Raw genomic sequence first — 19,356 nt, 5'->3', positions numbered from 1 at the left:
AGCCAAGAACAACAACAACAGTTAATAAGTAGCCCACGCATAATGCAAAATGTTTGTGCTAAAAATGTGCACAGTAAAACACACACACATTCACAACAAAGCAGAGCGGTTAGAGGTGAAAGAGTAACAGAGAGATAGGGCATCATTAGAGATGAGCGAGGGGGCAATTGCAAATTGGAAAATACATTATAAATGGGAAAGGGTGAAAGAGTGCAAGGCAGCAAATGAACAAAATACTTTATTCAGCAATGCATCTAAATTTTGTCATTTTGTAAGAAATTATTCACTGCACTTAATTGCGCTATGCACATACGTATGCATTTAGCTGCATGCACGATTAATTCGTGTCACGGCACGTGCGCACATCTAATGGCGAGTGCTTGCACTTGCGCAAATAGCGCGACAAACTTCAAAAAGGGAGCACAAATTTGCTGTTGTTCTTGTTTTTGTTGTTGTTGTTACTGTTAATGTAGCTCTGGTTCCTGTTGTTTTGTTGTTGCTGCTGCTGGCTGGCTGGCAATGAAAGGAGTTTTCATGGCTTATGGTTGGACTGGAATCGACACTGGAGGGCCTTGGAATATGAAGTGCGTGAGACTGTTTGTGAAGCTGGAAGCTGTGTTTGTGTGTCTGCCTTTCAGCTTTTGAGTAATTAGCACACTTGAGTGGAACGCAGAGAGGGAACGATAGAATAACAACAAAGGCAAGTGCAAGAAGCAGCACATTTCAAGGATACTCACGGTTCTTGAATATATTCGCAGTCAGCTTCCAGCTGCAGTTGCAACGCAGCGGCGCTTCAAAAGAATCCTGCAAACAATTACACAGCGTTTCCTCCCCTTGCAGCCGGCACCCGGTTTTGGTTTGTGTATATATATATATTTGTGTGTGTGTGTTAGTTATTTTTGTTGCTGCAGTTGTTTTTGTTTAGTTGGGCTGCAGCACATTCCAGGCGGCAAAAGCGCACAAAAGAGTATAGAAGAGGAGAGCACGCGTCTCGCTCTCTCCACCCGTCTTCACCAGCAGGACTTTGGGCTTTGTTCAAACAAACTACCCTGACGGCGATCCTTGCACAGTTGTTATTGCTCTTGCTGTTATAATTCTTGTTGTACACACACGCACACAAGTAAAATCACAATCACAGACACGCACTCACACACATGCACATAAAATTATTCACTTTTTAAATTTAAATATGTACACACTTTTCGCCGCTATTTTTTATCTTTTCTTCTATTTCTATTTTCGCACTGTTCTCAAAGCAAGCAACAGTAAAGCGCCGTTGCCGCCGCCACCTTCGTCGTCTAACAGTTAATTTTTTTTTTCGCCAGGCGCCGTCGTCTCGATTTCAAAGCTGCTCCTGTCAATTACAATTTGCATTTTCTTTATTTAATTCAAGACATAATAAAAATAATACAACCGCCGAATTGTAGGAAACTGATTTTAAAACCAATGCTAATACGTTTTATATGCACGCACACTATTACACGGCTGTTTTATTTAGGCGCGCGCTTTATTCGGTGCATTATTATGTTATCAAATAGCATTTAATTATTTAACAAATTTAACACTTTAAATCGCGCGCACCGTCTGCCGCACGTCTGACTCGCTCGGCGTTGTTTTTGCTTCTGTCTCTTCGATAGCAACTGCACAGTGTTGAAGAGCGCATAAAACGATAAGTTTACGTACGATAGATCGATAGGCGTATCATATTGCTCATATTTGCGCTGCTGTAGTTGAGTATGCGACCAACTTCATGTAGAATGCTGTAACGGAAATTCAAAATATTTTTGAAAGAAACAAAAATATACGGAATTATATTGAATTCATTAAAAATTAAATACATGTGAAATAATTATTATATTTAAATGAACTTTTTAACAACATTTAAGGTATTTATTTGTTCTTCATTTGTTTCATTTATCCGTTTAAAATCTCGATTTTTAAGGTAATACGTCAGCATTATCACACAAGCCTAGCTTATAATAAAAATATATGAAATAGTAGCATATACAAAATACGTAAAACATACAAAAACAATACCAAAAAGCAACATTTTTTTTCTTTTATAAATAATAGGAAAGAAAACAAATTTAGTTTTCCTTCTTTAGTCCTTCTCCAGCCTCTGCACACTTAATTTGATATCCTTTCTAGGTATCAGCAATAGCTTGCTGGGGTCATAGAGCATGGGTATTTGAGTCTCTGCGCTGGGCTCGTACTTGTGGTGCTCCAACAGGGCAACTAAACCGATTAGTAGCTGCTGCTCTGCCAGTTGCTTGGCTATGCAGCCACGCAGACCCTGGCCGAAGGGCAGAAAGGACATCGCCGGCCTTTTAAGCACTGCCTCCGGCCTAAAGCGCTCCGGATCGAAGCGTTCGGGCTCTACATAAATATTCGGATCCCGATGTATGGCTGCAACGGGAATTACCACATTGTTGCCACGAGCGATGACAAAGACCGATTCGGTCAGCTCGAATTCACGCGTGGCACGGCGCAGCAGAAAGGGATAAGGCGTATGCAGACGAAGCGTTTCTGTAAGGATCACAGAATGACAGAACAAAGATAAGATACAGATATATTACAGCTGAGATTTACTAACCATTTAGCACTTGCTTCGTATAGCTGAGTTGCTTGAGTCCGTCTGTCGTCAGCTGTCCGTCGTTTGCCTTCAGCACTCGTTTAATCTCCGCTCTCGTGCGCTCTTGGAGCTCCGGCTGCAGCGCTAGCTCATAGAGACAGAAGCCAAGAGTCGCATTCAGTGGCTGAAGACCAGCCAAAATAAACCCGAACGCCTGAGCCGCAATCTGAGCATCCGTCAGCGATTTGTCAGTGGCGGCAAAGAGTTGCAGAAAGCTTTGCAGGGGCTGGCGATCTCTCTTGCGCTGTTGCTGCAATTGCTCCTGGACTAGTTTATAGAAGTAGTCATTGGCTAGCCGTTCGTAGCTCTGGTACTTCACAAGGCGCGCGAGTATGGGCAGCTCCATGGCCAAATAGGCGCGCCACAAGCTCCAGTTGCTCCAGTAGCTGCGAGTCATTAAGGAAAACTCTGATAGATCCTCGGACGACAGGCCATAAGCTAGCTTCGCTATCGACTCTACATTGTAGCTGTCCAGCAGTTGGCTAACATTCAACTCCTGCTTTCTCACTCCCAATCCCAACTGCAACTTCCTCGAAGACTTCAGCAATTGTGGCAGTAGCTTGTGCAGATTGTTGGCTGCAAAAACTGGCGCGGATTGAGCATGCAGCTGTCTCCACCGGTGCCCATCCAACTGGAATAGATTTCCGGACAGCGGCTCCACTTTTACATTATTGTAGAGTCCTCTACTGGTGAAGTAGCCGTCATTGCTGTCCAAAATGTTGCTCACCAGTTCCAAGTCCAAGATCAACAGAAAGGCCTTACATAGCACATAACACCCGATGAAGGGCGCGCGTCCTTTGTAGCTCTCGTAGAGGTAGAGCAGGAGCTGCTGGACATGCTTCTTGCCGCGCACCACCTCCGAAATGTTGCCCCACAGAAATTTTGGCTTGACATGGAGTATGCCACGTCGCTTCCAATAGCCCAAGCAGAATTTCACAAGAGCATAGAAGAGGGCCAGAGCTCCCAGAGAGCTCCAGAGAATGTGCTGCATTAGCTCCATCTGAGTCTGGATGCTTGAATGTACGTTGAGATACGACTTTGTTGCAGGTGGAGCTAGCTAGATTCAGTTGCTTCTCGGATAGGGAGTAAACTTCTTCAATTCAATCTGGGTAAGCTGCTGCCGTCCTGGTGGATCCGTTCCTAGAGGTAAAAGCTCCCCTCCAGTTGGATCTAGGCTAAGCAGCTACCTTCTTCCAATTGCAGTTTCTATATACTGGTTATTTCGTTTGCCTTTACGTTTGATAAGCGTTTCAGTCTCGCTACTGGCTTATCAGCGCCATGGTTCTAGTGTAGAAATATTGATTTGCTTATCAAATGACTCGATTTCTGGCCATAACGAGCGCTAGGAAAGCGGGAGAGAGAAAGAGAACAAATTAACTATAGACTCAATGGGGGACGAACTCGAGTATTCGATTAGTGTCATAACAAATATATAATACCCTGTAATGTAGTAGTACTAGACGCTTGAACAGAAAGCAAATAAACTTGTCTAATTTATGTTACATAATACGCAGTAAGCTTATAGATCCCCTATAGAGTCCATGTTATGAATTTTCGTACGATATAAATTTACATATATCAAATGACGTAAAGTAGGCAACATCGTTTCCATTCGAATTAAAGCTCCTTTTTCATTAATCATTTCTATTTTTCTAACATTTGTTAAGTAGGCAACACTGCCAACTTGCCCGATCCTTTCCAATCGTTTTAGCAGTGGTATAAACTAGTGCAATTTATTGTTTTTGTCAACTTCATTTGATTTGGCAGCACCGTTTCCGTTGGCAGTTTTTACTTTTCCAGTATGAAGCACAGATTGTATGCGCTGCCTTCCAGCTCGCTGCTGTGCATCCAACGCACATAACCTCGTTCAATCAGCTGTTGCTTGGAGCTGGGCACGCCTACGAAATGTGGATCCTTAAAAAAAGTCCAAATTAGTTTTAATTGGGTTCACGTTTAGGGTCACTCACCACAATGAGCAGTGAACAGCCCGCCGTTTGGCTCAGGTGAATGCCCGCAATGGCCTTTGAAGCGGTGTCACTTAACCCGCCCATAACAATTAAACCGCAATAATCCACAAAGTATTCACGAATCTGCTTTAGCACCTGCTCACTGTTCAGTTGTTGCACGTGTGCAAATTTGCAGGGTATATCAAATAGGGAATCTATCACAAAAAACTCCTCCATGGTGCCTATCCAATCGCGTGAGCCAACAAATCGTGCAGGTTTGTCGCCAATCCTCACCAGCAAGCTCTGAACCTCCTCTATGGAGGGCACATTCCACATGGCCGTCCTTCCACTGCGCCTGTTTATAATCCAAGAGATGGCCGTTTGGAGCGTTCGGTAGCCGCAGCCCCAGCCCGCGTCCGAATGGCCATCGCAGCCGTAATGGAAGTACTTGAAGCTTCCTTGCGTATATAAGGTCTCACCTTTACTACCTGCTGGTGGTTGCAGAGCCAGGTGCACATCTTCCAATAACTCGTATTTATATGTTTTCTTCACAATTTCAACTTTCGACTCTGATTCACAGGTGGCTGTGTTTGTTGTCATAGTTGTTTACACGGTCGATAGACTATATGTGTATGCGCCCTATATATAACTATATTTATTTATAGTTGCGATATTTACCTTTTGCTACGTTGCAACATTAATTTTAGAAATTTAGAAATCAGATGTTTACTGCCTCGATAACGATAATACTATGTTGCAATGTTTGCCAATTGCAATTCATTTATCAGACTATCGATATGCATACATTTTTATTGTCATATCACTTTTGGCGCTAATTTCAAAGTACACCAGAATCTTGTCTTCGTGTATCGATATGTGTTTGTCAGCTCTAATCGACAATTTATTCGCACCAAGTTTGAATTGCAAACATCACTTTTTATATATCTTCAAAAATCTTAGGCGCTACGCATTTATTTAGATTTACAAATATATTTCTAGCTATATAAATGTCAAAAATTATGCGCCACTCCATATATATATATAATAATATAAAACGAATGGCCTCGTTGTTTAACGCTTAGCGTATTCATTTAAAATAAATCCATTTCGCCACAATTCACATCGATAATATCATCGTCGTAGCTGATCAATTGCTTAAGGCTTGCTGCTGCTGTGGCAGCTTTTGAAGTCGATGGCAGATCAGTATTATCGACCACATTTATATTTATTTCATGAGTTCTATATTCCGGGCTGCTTTGCTCCTGCCCAACAGGCGATGGCGGAGGATTCGATACTACAAAGAGAGAATAGTTTAGATGAGAATAATTGATAGTGCTTAAATATAATACGGTCTTACAATTGCCTGGCTGTATTTGTGCCAATTCCTTGCGGCTATTTAATGAAGGCATTTCGGTACTCTTTTCACTTAAACATTTCTTTAGCTCCTCAACTTTACGATCCCGTATCAATGAGGCCAGTTGCTTTCGCGACTTGCTCTCATTCTGGCGATCCTCGCTGAAAATTGATTTCTGTTGCGCTGGCGTTATGAGATTATGATGCTTGAGCAGGAATAGAAAAACTCCGCCAGGTGTACGACGACGTCTGCCGTTCTGCAAAGATAAACTGAACTTCAATTCAGAGTTTCATAGATCTAATCTTAGTTTTAACTGACGTTGATCATCATTCCGCCATCAGCTTCGATGCGTTGCGTTTCCTTGTACAGCTCCAGTGGCAAATCTAAGCCAAGTATTTGAACAACACGAACTGCAAAAGAAATTGCAAGCCAGTCTTGAATCTTGAATAAAATTTTATCTTGAATCCTTTGATAACACACCTAAAAGTTCGTCCTTCTCCTCGTACAGTTTACTGGCCATTTCGTTGGCCACATCCTTGGGTTCGCGTCCCGTCACGTCTTGCAAGTCAAGTATGTGTCGCGGCTCACTAGAGTTGTCCGAAGAGCCGCTCGTTGAGGAATTGCCACGACGGGATCTCGACCTTGACCCAAGCCTACTTTTGATCGGACGTCGCTGATCCCGTCGCTGACTGTCCAAGCAGGCAGAGCGTCCTCGCTTGAACGCCGGCTGTGAGCTGTTGCCCTCGTCAGAAGAGTTGGACAGGCGCCGCTTCAGCGCATGCTCTCCATTTAGGCGATATCTCAGAGAGAAATCATAGTTCTCCACATTACGATCGCTGCTGCTTTTGTGGTTCACATCGCAACCGCGCATATTCTCAGTCAATGCCTCCTCCTGCAGTGCCGCTGTCCATATGTTATATTTCTTGAAGCGCGCGCGATTCGGTTCCACAGTCGAGGAGGACGCGGCGTCGGCGGATGAGCAGCCTTCAGCTGTGGCAGAAGACACACGTATCATAACGGTTCTTTTAATGCGCTTCTTGCGCTTTTTGTTGGATCCGAGATTTTCGGTGCGCAGCTTTTTGATGCAGCCCTCTTCAGAGGACTCGCCGCTGGTGCTCTGTTCGCTATTCGTTTGAGACTCATCGTCCAAGGCGCCTTGAAGCTGATGGCAGGTGGCAAGCGAATTTGTTACTTTGCTTTCGGCAACTCCCTTTGCAGCTGTTGCAACGTTTGAAGCCGGCGCCGGCCGCTGCAACGGCGTATAGATATCCTCCTCGCCGCTTGCTGACAGCTGGCATGGCATTATATGTATATTAACTAGCTATTTTTTATATATTCTATGTAGTTCTTTACCTCGCCATCCTCTAAATCGACGTCTTCATTTGACTGCAGCTCCATCATCTTGCAGGAAAAAATTAATTCTCTTAAGGCACTAGTGTTAAAAAACGATTGCACTAACAAAGAAATGTTTCCACTGATGGATGACGGTGTTATCGGTAAAATAGTGGCAGCACTATGCAAGAATGCAAAACCATTGCTAGCATTTTGGAAAATAATATTTAAGTGCTGTAGCCAAAATGATATTAGTTTTTTATTATTCTGTTTTATATATAGAATTTAGATAGAACTCCCAGTATTGTAATATTGATCGCAGCAGCTGATTTATCAAGTGGAAACGACGCAAAAAGAAAATTGCAAACTGTGGCAACTCTATTTGGCATGCAGTAAGAAGAAGAAGACACGTGCATTCTTTCATAAAGTTTGGAACGTGCTTGTTAGACGTAAAAATACAAATTTACGTCTAATTATGGTGCGCCCAAACAATCAGCTGCCGGATAATCTTCCGCAGCTGCAGAACCTGATCAAGCGTGATCCTGAGTCCTACAGCGATGAGTTCCACACGCAATACGAACATTTTTTAAGTTTACTTGAAATCTTTGCCTTAAATCCGGGCGAGGAAAACAAATCGTTGGACGAAATAGTGATGTTTATTGCTCAGGTGGCACAATGCTATCCACAGGTGTGCCAGCAGTTCCCAAAGCACCTGACGGATTTGTTAAGGAGCAGTGCCACTGTCCTAGATCCTGCGATGAGGAATTCCTTTGTCAAAGCGTTGATTCTGCTGCGTAATAAGAATCTGGTTCCAGCATTGGATATATTGGAATTATTTTTTCAACTGCTGCGCTGCCAAGATAAGAATCTACGCACCTTCTTGCAAACACACATCGTAACGGATATAAAGAACATGAATGCGAAGCACAAAGATATGAAGCTTAATTCGGTAAAACTCTGCACTTGAGAATGATCTTCAGTCGTTATTAATTTATTTTTGTTTTAGAGTTTGCAAAACTTTATGTACGGCATGTTAAAGGACGCCAATCCCAAGGCTGCGAAAATGTCGGTTGATATCATGATTGAGTTGTACAAGAAGAACATATGGAACGATGCCAAGACAGTGAACGTGATTGCCAGCGTGGGCTGCTTCTCGAATATAACAAAGGTTTGCAATGCATCCTAATAGTTTCCAATAGAGCACACAGAGAACAAGCATAGCCCATTCCCAATTTCAACTCGCGCTTTAAGCTAGCAACGGTACCTGGTAGCCATAATGCCTAGTGCTCTCACAATATGTATTTCTTTTTGTTTTTGTTTTGTTCACGTGCTACAGATGATACTTGAAAGTGAACTAATTTCCTTGCCTTGCAGGTACTTGTCACATCTCTAAAGTTCTTCCTTGGTCACGATGATGAGGACGAAGCTGGTAGCGATTCCGACAGCGAGGAGGAAGTCGATCTGAAAGGCGCGCTAATGGCAAATCGTGTGAACAAAAAGACGAAGAAACGCCAAAAGCAGCTGCAACAGATTAAGAAGCAAGCGGTCAAAGCGCAAAAGAAAAAGAAAAATGCGCCAGCGTTCAACTTCTCCGGCATTCATCTGATACACAATCCTCAGGGCATGGCCGAGGGTTTGTTTAAGCAGCTGCAGTCGAGTAACGAGCGCTTTGAGGTCAAGCTAATGCACCTGGATGTCATCTCAAGACTAATAGGCATTCATGAGCTATTTCTGTTTGGCTTTTATCCGTATATCACACGGTTTCTGCAGCCGCATCAGCGGCAGGTGACGCGCATTCTACAATTCGCAGCTCAGGCCTCCCACGAGTTAATTCCGGGTGACGTTATTGAGCCCATATTGAAGACAATTGCAAACAATTTCATCACCGAGCGCAATTCGAGTGACGTCATGGCAATAGGCTTGAATGCCACTCGAGAGATTTGCATGCGCTGTCCTTTGGCCATGGGAGAGGACTTGCTGCAGGATCTGGCCATGTACAAGACATACAAGGAGAAGTCCGTGATGATGGCCGCGCGCTCCTTGATCACGCTCTATCGCGAACAGCTGCCTGCTATGCTTCACAAGAAGGATCGAGGCAGACAAACGGAAGCGCAGGCTGAGCGCAAGGTGAGGGCCTATGGCGAAAAGGATGTCAAGGACACTGTGGTGGGTGCAGAGGTGTTGCTCAAGGACTCGAAGACAATTGACATCGGCAGTGATGATGACGACACGGATTCCAATGATGGTGAGTGGGTGACTGTGACCCACAGCGATAACGAGGATCGATGCCAGGAGCAGGCCAGCGATAGCGAGGAGGAGGAAGAGGACGATGACGATGAGGAAGAGGATGATGACGACGAAGATGATGATGAAGAGGCAGAGGCAGAAGAGTCCGATGAAGGCGTTGCCAGTGATTGCGAGGAGTCAACGCGCAAGGAGAAAAAGGAAAACGCAAAGTCGTCTAAGGCAGAAATCAAACTGCTCGATCAGAAGGAAGCTGCGCAGGAGCTGGCTTTGACGCGCATCTTCACTGATGAGGACTTCAAGCGCATCAATGCAGCCAACCTGAAGAAAACTGTGACAAGCGCACGCAAACGTCCTCTGGAGCAGGATCGAGCTGAGTTTGTGAAGCTAAACAGCATCGAGATGATTTATAAGAAACGTAAACACGATAAGGAATCACGATTGGAGACGGTGCAGGCGGGGCGACAGGATCGCGAGCGTTTCGGCTGGAAGGATGGTCGCGTCAATGAGAATTGTTCGAAGACGAATCGAGAGAAACGCAAAACGAAGAACTTTGGCATGTTGCGGCACAAAGCACGCTCCAAGGTGAAGAAGAGCTTCAGGGATAAGCAGCTGGCCATGCGCAAGCATCTACTGCATCAGAAAAAGATGAAGTAGACGCTGAACTGGCAGCTGATGAAGAGGAAAAGGAATTGGACAAAGCTGAATTGGATTAAAAAATGGAGACAAATCGAACAGTAGCTGATTAAACGTTCAATGAAAATAAAGGCCTGCGAACAGCAAGTGGATAGAAATGCAAGTCGAAGTTTCCAAGCAAAGAGCGAGATAGGCGAAATCATCCTCTAAACCGGAAGGTGATATAGCAGAAGATAGATGAGGAAGGGGGAGGCAGCTGGAACAGCGATGAGATGGAAGTCAGATGAGCTAGAAGAGAGGCTGATAAAGATGGAAGACGAAGTGTATCTGTGAATGCAAATCAGTTAAAGTTTCGGGAGCTCCTTTTGTATTGACACTGCAATAAAGTTTATTTCAATTTCTATTTTAATTTACGAGTTATTCTTGGGGGTTCACACATAGAAACTATTCTATCTGCGTCGCTTTTCCGATTTCTTCACACGCTTGGGTCCCTTGACGAAGCACCAATCCACTTGAATCGTTTGTCCCATGATATCTGTGCCATTTAGCGCCTCCTTGGCTGCCAGAGCTTGTTTGTGCGTCTCATACTCAACCAGGGCGTAACCTTTTGAGAAGCCTGTGCGTCGATCTAGATTTAAATGTATGTTCTTAATCTCTCCGTAATCGCAGAATTTCTCCTGTATTTCATCCTCCTGTGCCTCTTCGTGTATGGAGGTCACAAACAGTATCCAGCCCTCGACGGAGCGCTGTGGCCCTGGTTCCAGTTCATCGTCATCCTCGTTACGCACCCTTTCGTAACTGTGAATGGCTTCGCGTGTGTTGCTGTCGCTACCAAAGCCGCGTCCTTTGCGATGTTTAGCTTTCTCCTTCAAACGTACAATGCCCTCTATTTGTGTGGGAGTGGGGTATAATAGTAAAACATGAATAGCCGGCTTGGCAAAACGTTGAAAAATAGCGCGATATTCACATTTCGCACGCTACTTACGGTCGCCATCCTCGTCCACTTCAAACTCTTCGGCATTATCAATATCCAACACATCAGCCATTTTACTTCGATTTGTTGTTTAACTTATTTAAATAGATCTAATTGAACTATTTTAAAGAGATTTCGCCGCGTGTTGTAGTTGTGATTTTTTCAGCGTTCTTTGACAAGATTATAATGTACTAAAAAATACTATGCCGTGAACTGAACTGGTTATTAAAATAGGTTCCAAATTGGTATTTATAAAAATAGTATTAAATACAAATATGATTAACTTGTTATTTTTTTATGAAGTTGGTAATCAAGATATGATTTTCATTTAAAGCTCAAAAGTTATTGTTTTTGCTCGTATTTGAAGAAATAAAATGTCAAAATGGCAGTATTCATTTTAAGGGCTTCTCGTAATTTTGGTATTTTATGGCTAATTATTGTTGGTCACTTGGTACTTTTAGTGCATTAGTGCGAATTATGTTTTTGTCTTTAACAAGTTAAAGGCGAACGCACAGGGGGTCTTCAGTTAAAATCAACTACCGGGTGAGTGAAGAGATAAGCGGTAATTGCGGAATTGATCAATAAATGTATACTATATATGCCCAGAAGGGTGTGTGACATGACCAGCTGCAATCGCTGACAATTAATGTTGTAAATGTTTTGTGCGTGTGTTAGCATACTCATTAATTGTATTAATTATAGGTTTTACGATATTTGTTGCTAACGGAAACCATGGATCAAGGACAAAATGAATCTGCCAATCGATACTCAGGCAATGAGAAATTGGATAAATGTATCCATGATTGGCTTTCTTGGGATCCTAATCCAACGACCAAGAATGAAATCCAAAAATATGTGGATAACGAAGACTGGGAAACGTATGTAAAAAATATATACTAGATATTAATGATTTATAATAGACTCATGTTATTTTCTAAACAGTCTCAAATTGCGGCTTTGTAAACGTATTTCATTTGGAACTGCCGGACTGCGAGCTGAAATGAGAGCGGGCTTCGATTCGATGAACGATTTGGTTGTCATTCAGTAAGTTTCCACTGAATTCGAACTCGAATTCGTATTATTCTCTGGAATGAATGATCTCATGCTAAATGACGTGTAAACTCTTTACAGAACTGCGCAGGGCATTTGCGAGTATTTAAAGAAGCAGTTTCCTGAGAAGTCCTGGAGCGAGCAAGGTATTGTGTTTGGCTACGATGCCAGGCATAATAGCAAGCGTTTTGCACAGCTCTCAGCATTGGTTTTTCTGGAAAATGGCTTTCGTGTTTATCTTTACACGTGCTTTGTGGCCACACCTATTGTGCCATTTAGCATTAAGAAACTGAAATGTTTGGCAGGTGTGCAGGTGACAGCATCTCACAATCGCAAGGAAGACAATGGATATAAGGTAATCAATGCATAGGTACAGTGAAAATTGCCATGAAGGAAGCGAATAACTCATGCGTGTTCGAGAATCATCTAGAACAAACTTCATCAGCACTCCCAATGCTGCAACGCTACAAGTCCCTCATTCTCTGAGAGTCGCGTGATCGAAAGGGATGGCAGATCATACAACATACGCGCCGTTTCTGCTTGCCCTTCAATTTCTCTCTCGCTGAAAGGCATATGTGTATGTGTGTACGTACGAGCACTGCTTTAATGACTCAATCGAGTATTAAACTTCGACTTTAACTCTCTCTCGCACACACACTCATACACTCACACACTCACAACTACATGTATTATCTATATACAAATATGTGATCTAACATATATTTTAACTTTTCCAGGTCTATTGGAGCAATGGAGCGCAAATAATCCCACCGCATGATTCGGAAATACAAAAGGCAATTGAAAAGAACTTGAAGCCACTGATAAAGAAAGATAATCTGGTGTGGAAAGATGATGGGTCTGTAGATGATAAGGCTTTGTGGTCCAAGAAGCAGTTGCAAGATCCCTATGATCAAGTTGTGCCTGCCTACTTCGAAGAATTGATAAATCAAATTCCCAAAGAACTTATCCAGGCCAATCAGGATTGTCCTTTGAAATTCGCATACACGGCCATGCAGGGAGTTGGCTATGAGTTTGTTAAGAAAGCCATCAAGTATGTGAATTTGGAGCCACTCATACCTGTGGAGGAACAAGTCGAGCCCGATCCAGACTTCCGCAAAACACCCATGCCCAATCCCGAGGAGGCCAAAGCTCTTGAGCTAGCCGAAAAGACGGCAATAAACAATAAATGTCAAATCATTCTGGCCAATGATCCGGATGCAGATCGTCTGGCTGTTGCTGAAGTTTACGACAACGAGGTTAAGATCTTTACTGGCAATGAGATAGGCGCACTGTTAGGCTGGTGGGCGTTGGAAATTATGAAGATATCAAAATCGAAAGTAGACACAAATCATGTGATGATCGCGAGCACCGTGAGCTCGAAGATCTTGAAGTCGATGGCGCAAATTGAAGGCTTTACATTCCACGAGACGTTGACGGGCTTTAAGTGGATGGCCAACAAGGCCATCGATGAGGAATTAACAGGTAAAACGGTTCTCTTCGCCTTCGAAGAAGCTATTGGGTTTATGATCTCCACTGTGGTGCCGGACAAGGATGGTGTCAGTGCCGCCGCCCACGTGGCCACCATGGCACGGTATCTATACTGCGAGAAGAAGCTGACACTGCAGCAGCAATTGGAGAGCATCTATAGGCTATATGGCTATCATACTAGCATTTGTTCCTATGTCATCTGTGACGATCAAGTGAAGATCAAGCAGATCTTTAATCGATTGCGCACCTTTGACAACGGCCAGGCGAACAGCTACCCGAAGAGCATTCTCAATGGCAAGTACCAGATCGAGCACGTAAGGGACTTGACCACGGGCTACGACAGCAGCACGGCTGATCTGAAGGCCACTCTGCCAGTTAGCTCCAGCTCCCAGATGATAACCTTTACCTTCGCGAATAACGTTGTCGTCACCCTACGCACCAGCGGCACGGAGCCCAAGATGAAATATTACGCCGAGATATGTGGAGACCGAGAGAATTCGAACTGGGAACAGCTCACGGTGACACTGAAGATTATGGTCGAGGCACTCGTGAATGAGTTCTTCGAGCCAGAGAAAAATAAACTGAAGCTCAAGTCAGCTGTCTGAACGAGCATATAGAATATAACGAATTTATAGCGCACAATCATTCATGATTATATACTATGTGCTACATACTATGATCTACCCAGTTGTACTTGACATTAACCAAATACGCACAGTTATCTTTGTTATATATTTAGACTTTAGCTGATATTTATTCCAACTATATATATACACTTAAGCATATAGTAGACGAAATGTATTTAGCGACATCAATTTACACCCTCCACTGATTTGATTTCACAAATAAAGAATTCCAATTTCAATTCCATCACAATTAAATCCAATCTTTTGATATCAGGTTTCTCCGTATACCCTAGGGATATCGTGAAGCTGTCACCAAGTGTACCAGACATAGGCTATCTGGATTAGCAAGAAAGGTATGTTTATGTAATAGAATATCTTAGAGCTTACTTCGCTCTAGTTGCATTGTTCTATTGCTATATATATATATATATATATATATATTGTCATCATTCCATTAACATCGTTACAGTACTAATAGCGCTGTTCCGCAATTATTAGTTTCAATGTCAATGCCTACCTCTTTCATTTTTCCATTGCAGTATAATTAATCCTTTACCATCAATCCTTAGCCATTGGTGCTATAATTTTATATTTATCAGTAATCATGGCCCTTGCCATCGCTCCGGCGCTGCTTCCAATTCTTTCGTTGTGAAAGGGAGGTCGATATTCGTTTTAATTCATGTGATCTTCAGAAAGGGTATATAGACTTTGTAGTGCTCAGGTTTCACTATTTATTCTGAAGCTTCTGAAACTTAAGTGGAAATCATTAAAAACTTGAGTTGCTCTGCTTCAAAATCAAGTTCTCATAAGTATAAAAGTATACATTATACATATGTATGTATGTCTACGTCATAAATATATTATGTATACAAGTATAATCAGGTTGTTGATTGGATCCATAGATTAACCCCCTCGAAAACAAATGAGGAGATAAGCAAAACGAGTTCATTCGAAAGTAATTTTTCGCAATTTATTTATACAGCATTTGATTGTTTATAAAATATCTATAAATATTGAAATGCATATCGGTTACACATATATGTATGTATGCATGCATATTCTGTTTAAAAGTCGCGATAAAAAAGCATTTAGCTAGAAAATGAAATGAAAAGTTGAGGCAAAAACAAGGCAAAGTATGCTAGCTTATATAAAATGGACATATTTGTATGTAATAAATGGGATGCTAAAACTTATCATTCTATATATAGTATATATATAAAGTGTTATCAGTTTTCATTGTTAGCTCTTACACTCAAAGATTGTGCTTTTAGTAGGTTGCTATGCACAGGTTATATGAAAAATAGAGATAGCTCTATGTATTACATATGTGTATATATATGTATATATGCATTGGCGATATCGTAAAATGCTTGTTAGCAGTCTCTTGCTTAAGTTTATGTATTTGTCACGAGTTACATTCGAAATATAGTGCAGCTTTTTATACTATATATCCTCTATAGATATGTTCGAGTTTTAGTTGATGTTTCATGTATACCTCTATAAATATATATCGGAATCGCGCCTAGAGTATTATTTTAAGACATATTCTAAGCGCAAGTCCTATATCATTTTTAGACCCACAACCAGCGTATATAGGCATAGGTATATACTTTTAGGGACCATGGTTTACTTATACATACAAGTATATATAGTTTATAAATATTTTCTACAAATTATAAAAATCATTTAAAAATCGTTTAGCTGCATTCTTAGATTGTTTTTCTCTTATTTGGAATACTTATGCTTAATACTTTGGGAACTTGTTGAAGTCGTTTCAATGGGACGTTCGATATGTGTGCGTTGAGTTTAGGATATTTTCACTGGGCTATCAAAAGTTTCGGATCAAATTGTTCATCAGACCTACCATATCAAAAATTTAAAATTAAGTCAAATGTAAATATATGAAAACTAAATACAACTTAAATTAAAATAAATCAGAATAAAACAAAAATTTTGAACATTTGAAGAGAGAGTATTGTTTCTAAACTGAATTCGAATTGAATCGGAGTTAAATACCTTAAAATGATATTGCTTAGCTCTAACTATATAACTTCTAAAAAGGAGCTGCCGGGAAGTTAATTACTAGGTTACTTTCGAAAGAGGACGAACTGAGACTTCGAGGAGCAAACAACGAACCAGCCTTCGCCTCGAAGCTGTAGCTGAATGTAATGAGAGAGATATGGCCAGGGCCTCAGCTCTAAAGAGAGGGAATGTCATGATTTCAGTAGGCGAAATATTGGAGACTAGAAATTGAAAATGGATATATGGTGATGAGATAGCGATAATTCGAAAGAAAAGACATATGCAATGAGATACAGGTAGCAGCTCAAGTTATAAAATAGAGCAATGAGAGCTTGATAAAATTTAATGTTGAAAATGTGAGAAAAAGCTGCATGAATGTTAAATCAAATTAATGTAACATGAAAACAATATACTCATTTCACTTTCGTGAGTATAAAAGTCATAAATTGAAAAACATTTGAGCAGCTTTTACCTATAGGAAAGTTAGAGTATTAAAATAAATGTTACAAACTAAATATAAAACCTTTTAAATTGCTAAGCCTTAATTTCTTATATAAAATCTATAAATTTTAGCAGCAGCTGTTTAAATTTTATATAAACTTGTATAAAATATTAATCAAATATTATTAAATATCGGTATGTGGATGTAAAGTATCAGACGAACACATGCAAATACGATGATTGCGTTTGATTGCTGTGCGTGGGCGTTATCAAAGGAGGAGTTCTTTGCTGCTGCTGTTGATGGTGTTGCTGATGATGCTGATGTGGCTGGTGTCATACAGATGTCTCTGAGTTGAGCTTCAATACAAACTTATTGCTCTTGGGATCGACTACCTCCTCAGCCAAGTTAAAGTGGGGCAGCTTGTGCACGGTGACCATCAGGGAGACGTCGTTCTGTATCAACTGGAACGTGCATTCGTTGCTAATGGGGCGCGAGACGATGTCGTCACAAATCAGTGACCACGATTGCACCCAGCGACGCTCCTTCTCGCTCTGCATGACTGGCGATTCGGTCAGATAAGGCTCCAGGAAGGCGCGCGGCGACAAGTCATGCTTGAGGCAGTGCGCCAGATGCTTGAGTATGCTCTCAAAGGTGTGCCTTGGCTGCTGCCGTGTGACACGCAAATATTTCTGCAGAGCGCGAGCCATCGAGGGAAACACCGCCTGAGCTGCCTCTTGGGGATCCAGGGGCAAGGCGGGAGCTGGTTCATTGTGTATGCGCTTGATGTGAGTGAAGGCCTCCTCGGCGGCTGTGATAAGGCGTGCGCGTCGCTTCTTGACCCTCCGCTCGTACTCGTGCTCCTCGTAGAAGCGTTCGTTGTGCGAGGAGTCGCGACGTCTTGCATTTGCCGCCAGCACAGCTCGACTCTGGCTCTGCTGCTGCGAGTTGCTGACGCCATCGACCTCGTAGTATTTGAAGCTGTTCGAGATTTTGTTACGTTGCGACTTCGATATTGATATGGGTATGCGCTCCAGATACGGATTGAAGATGGGAAAGTCCACATAGTAGTGCTGCAGCACCCACACGGCAGCACGCTGAATGCTCAGCTGGCCAAGCATATACGAGTGCGAAACGCCGTCTGGGGAGCGTATGATCTTAACATAATAGCATGGCTGCTGATGGCGCAGCTCCAGTAGGACAACCGCCACATAGTGTATGAAGAGCAGCGTGTCCACAAAGTTGGTCGCATAGCCAACTAGCGATTTATAGTCAACAGTATCGCCGCCGGTTTCCACCACAATCTTGGCGCTGTTCGTGACCTGCACAATGTAGAAGAGCCAATAGGCAAAGGTGCAAATGGTGACCAGGAGCAGCACGATCGCACGATACAGAAAAATCCGCGGCATGCTGGCCGCTGTGCGACGCATGAACAGGGCCCACAATCCAATGGCTAGCAACAGCAGTCGAGCGGCCAGCGAGACGAGCTGTCCCTTGCACTGCTCGCTGCATGCCAGCAGCTGTGTGCGCACAGTCTGGGTCAATTCCGGATGATCGAAGGCCGACGGAAAGAAGCCAATGTATGGCATCACGACCATGGCGACGGGCGAGAAGAATGCGCCACAGCCGAGCAGGAAGTAGAATGTTGATTCCACGTAGCGACGACAAGCGAAGCCGAATCCTTTCTCATTCTCCCTGTGCCACATATTGTTGATGTCCTCCATGGAAATGCTTTGCTCCGAGGTGTTGCCCGTGACAGCCGTTGTATTCTCACCCCAATTCTCATCCTGTGGCAATATCTGCACCTCAATCACCTCCTGGCCATCGCGAGAATCGTCACCTGGCAAGCCGTATAAGGGTGAGCTTCCCATTTGTATATACATGGCTGTGAATTACTCACCTGTCATATTAACACTTGTTTGATAGGGCGCCATATCGCTGCGCCCTTTGCCGGATTTCGAGGAATGGGTGCTCCGATGTGAGTGCCTTGAGCGATCTCTGTGATATCCGTTGTTAACGGTGCCTCCGCCTCCGCCACCACCACCTCCGCCTCCTCCCCCTCCCCCACTATTGTTGTTGTGATTGCGAGAGCGTCGCGAGCGTCCACTATGTTCCGATTTGACGGATTCGTTTTCCATTGCAAGCAAACAACAAAAATTGCAATTGTTGGCGTCCGTGCGTGGGCGTCAACACCTGAAACTCGCTTTGTAGCCTAATTAACTGACCGCGCTGGCTATTTTACTGTCTAACTGTAATTACGGCAGGTTTTTCCCATATGCATATACATGTATGTGTTTTTCTTTGTATGCGCGTGTGTGTGTGTTCGCAGCACATTCATAGGTATTTGTTGCAAGCGGTGCGCTGGGTGGAGTCTATGCCGTTTCCACTGTTGCACATAGCTTTGCAGCCAATTTTATAACTAACAAAGGAGTACATGAACACTTTGTAGCATTTGCATATTGCTTTCATTAATATTTTTCACTATTTAATACACATTTTCACTGCTTTTTATTTCACTAAGGCGCTGCTTCGCTCTGCATTCAACCCCGACCAACAAGAATGGCAGCCAGTGTCACCACACTAAAGGAAAATAAGACAACTATGCACTAGTGAT

At 42.8% G+C, this 19,356-nt stretch overlaps 8 protein-coding genes across 32 annotated transcripts in view; 2 read left to right on the top strand and 6 right to left on the bottom strand.

Moving 5' to 3' along the window:
* The window catches only part of LOC6578319 (alpha-protein kinase 1), a 48,730-nt gene extending 47,575 nt beyond the window's left edge, over positions 1 to 1,155 (bottom strand). For all 24 annotated transcript variants that reach the window (XM_032730488.2, XM_032730492.2, XM_032730499.2 and 21 more), the window contains exon 1: positions 738 to 1,155. The gene's annotated coding sequence lies outside the window, so the exon portion shown is untranslated. The remainder of the gene's footprint in view (positions 1 to 737) is intronic.
* Positions 1,156 to 1,863: 708 nt separating this feature from the next.
* On the bottom strand, positions 1,864 to 5,345 carry LOC6578315 (probable cytochrome P450 6u1). Its single transcript, XM_002004193.4, has 3 exons — positions 5,257 to 5,345; positions 2,594 to 3,974; positions 1,864 to 2,526 (listed from the first exon to the last, which is right to left on the bottom strand). The coding sequence occupies exons 2-3, from the start codon at positions 3,630 to 3,632 to the stop codon at positions 2,102 to 2,104; spliced, it is 1,464 nt and encodes a 487-aa protein (XP_002004229.1). The 5' UTR covers positions 3,633 to 3,974; positions 5,257 to 5,345; the 3' UTR covers positions 1,864 to 2,101.
* On the bottom strand, positions 4,352 to 5,344 carry LOC6578314 (probable Ufm1-specific protease 1). Its single transcript, XM_002004192.4, has 3 exons — positions 5,257 to 5,344; positions 4,600 to 5,200; positions 4,352 to 4,546 (listed from the first exon to the last, which is right to left on the bottom strand). Exons 2-3 carry the CDS (start codon positions 5,176 to 5,178, stop codon positions 4,421 to 4,423), a joined length of 705 nt encoding a protein of 234 aa, XP_002004228.1. The 5' UTR covers positions 5,179 to 5,200; positions 5,257 to 5,344; the 3' UTR covers positions 4,352 to 4,420.
* A 167-nt stretch (positions 5,346 to 5,512) lies between the features above and the next one.
* On the bottom strand, positions 5,513 to 7,395 carry LOC6578313 (phosphorylated adapter RNA export protein). The gene is made up of 5 exons (XM_002004191.4): positions 7,286 to 7,395; positions 6,413 to 7,223; positions 6,251 to 6,342; positions 5,936 to 6,188; positions 5,513 to 5,872 (listed from the first exon to the last, which is right to left on the bottom strand). The coding sequence occupies exons 1-5, from the start codon at positions 7,331 to 7,333 to the stop codon at positions 5,670 to 5,672; spliced, it is 1,407 nt and encodes a 468-aa protein (XP_002004227.1). The 5' UTR covers positions 7,334 to 7,395; the 3' UTR covers positions 5,513 to 5,669.
* Positions 7,396 to 7,669: 274 nt separating this feature from the next.
* On the top strand, positions 7,670 to 10,553 carry LOC6578312 (protein SDA1 homolog). Its single transcript, XM_002004190.4, has 3 exons — positions 7,670 to 8,213; positions 8,271 to 8,432; positions 8,639 to 10,553. Exons 1-3 carry the CDS (start codon positions 7,740 to 7,742, stop codon positions 10,163 to 10,165), a joined length of 2,163 nt encoding a protein of 720 aa, XP_002004226.1. The 5' UTR covers positions 7,670 to 7,739; the 3' UTR covers positions 10,166 to 10,553.
* Positions 10,505 to 11,312, bottom strand: LOC6578311 (RNA-binding protein 8A). The gene is made up of 2 exons (XM_002004189.4): positions 11,130 to 11,312; positions 10,505 to 11,030 (listed from the first exon to the last, which is right to left on the bottom strand). The coding sequence occupies exons 1-2, from the start codon at positions 11,188 to 11,190 to the stop codon at positions 10,594 to 10,596; spliced, it is 498 nt and encodes a 165-aa protein (XP_002004225.1). The 5' UTR covers positions 11,191 to 11,312; the 3' UTR covers positions 10,505 to 10,593.
* Positions 11,313 to 11,551: 239 nt separating this feature from the next.
* LOC6578310 (glucose 1,6-bisphosphate synthase) lies at positions 11,552 to 14,536 on the top strand. Of its 2 annotated transcripts, none has more exons than XM_002004188.4 (5): positions 11,552 to 11,660; positions 11,820 to 11,995; positions 12,060 to 12,161; positions 12,249 to 12,522; positions 12,905 to 14,536. In XM_002004188.4, the coding sequence occupies exons 2-5, from the start codon at positions 11,850 to 11,852 to the stop codon at positions 14,258 to 14,260; spliced, it is 1,878 nt and encodes a 625-aa protein (XP_002004224.1). In that variant the 5' UTR covers positions 11,552 to 11,660; positions 11,820 to 11,849; the 3' UTR covers positions 14,261 to 14,536. The 2 variants fall into 2 exon arrangements, with proteins under 2 accessions (XP_002004224.1, XP_043866556.1); XM_044010621.1 differs by lacking the exon at positions 11,552 to 11,660 and adding an exon at positions 11,682 to 11,765.
* Positions 14,537 to 15,225: 689 nt separating this feature from the next.
* LOC6578309 (vang-like protein 1) lies at positions 15,226 to 19,322 on the bottom strand. The gene is made up of 2 exons (XM_002004187.4): positions 18,643 to 19,322; positions 15,226 to 18,582 (listed from the first exon to the last, which is right to left on the bottom strand). Exons 1-2 carry the CDS (start codon positions 18,878 to 18,880, stop codon positions 17,078 to 17,080), a joined length of 1,743 nt encoding a protein of 580 aa, XP_002004223.3. The 5' UTR covers positions 18,881 to 19,322; the 3' UTR covers positions 15,226 to 17,077.
* Positions 19,323 to 19,356: the final 34 nt, after the last annotated feature.

This window comes from Drosophila mojavensis, unplaced genomic scaffold (genome assembly GCF_018153725.1).
Source record: "Drosophila mojavensis isolate 15081-1352.22 unplaced genomic scaffold, ASM1815372v1 contig_80, whole genome shotgun sequence".
NCBI lineage: Eukaryota > Metazoa > Arthropoda > Insecta > Diptera > Drosophilidae > Drosophila > Drosophila mojavensis.
The sequence above is the reverse complement of the archived record's forward strand: the minus strand, read 5'-3'. Positions and strand labels throughout refer to the sequence as shown.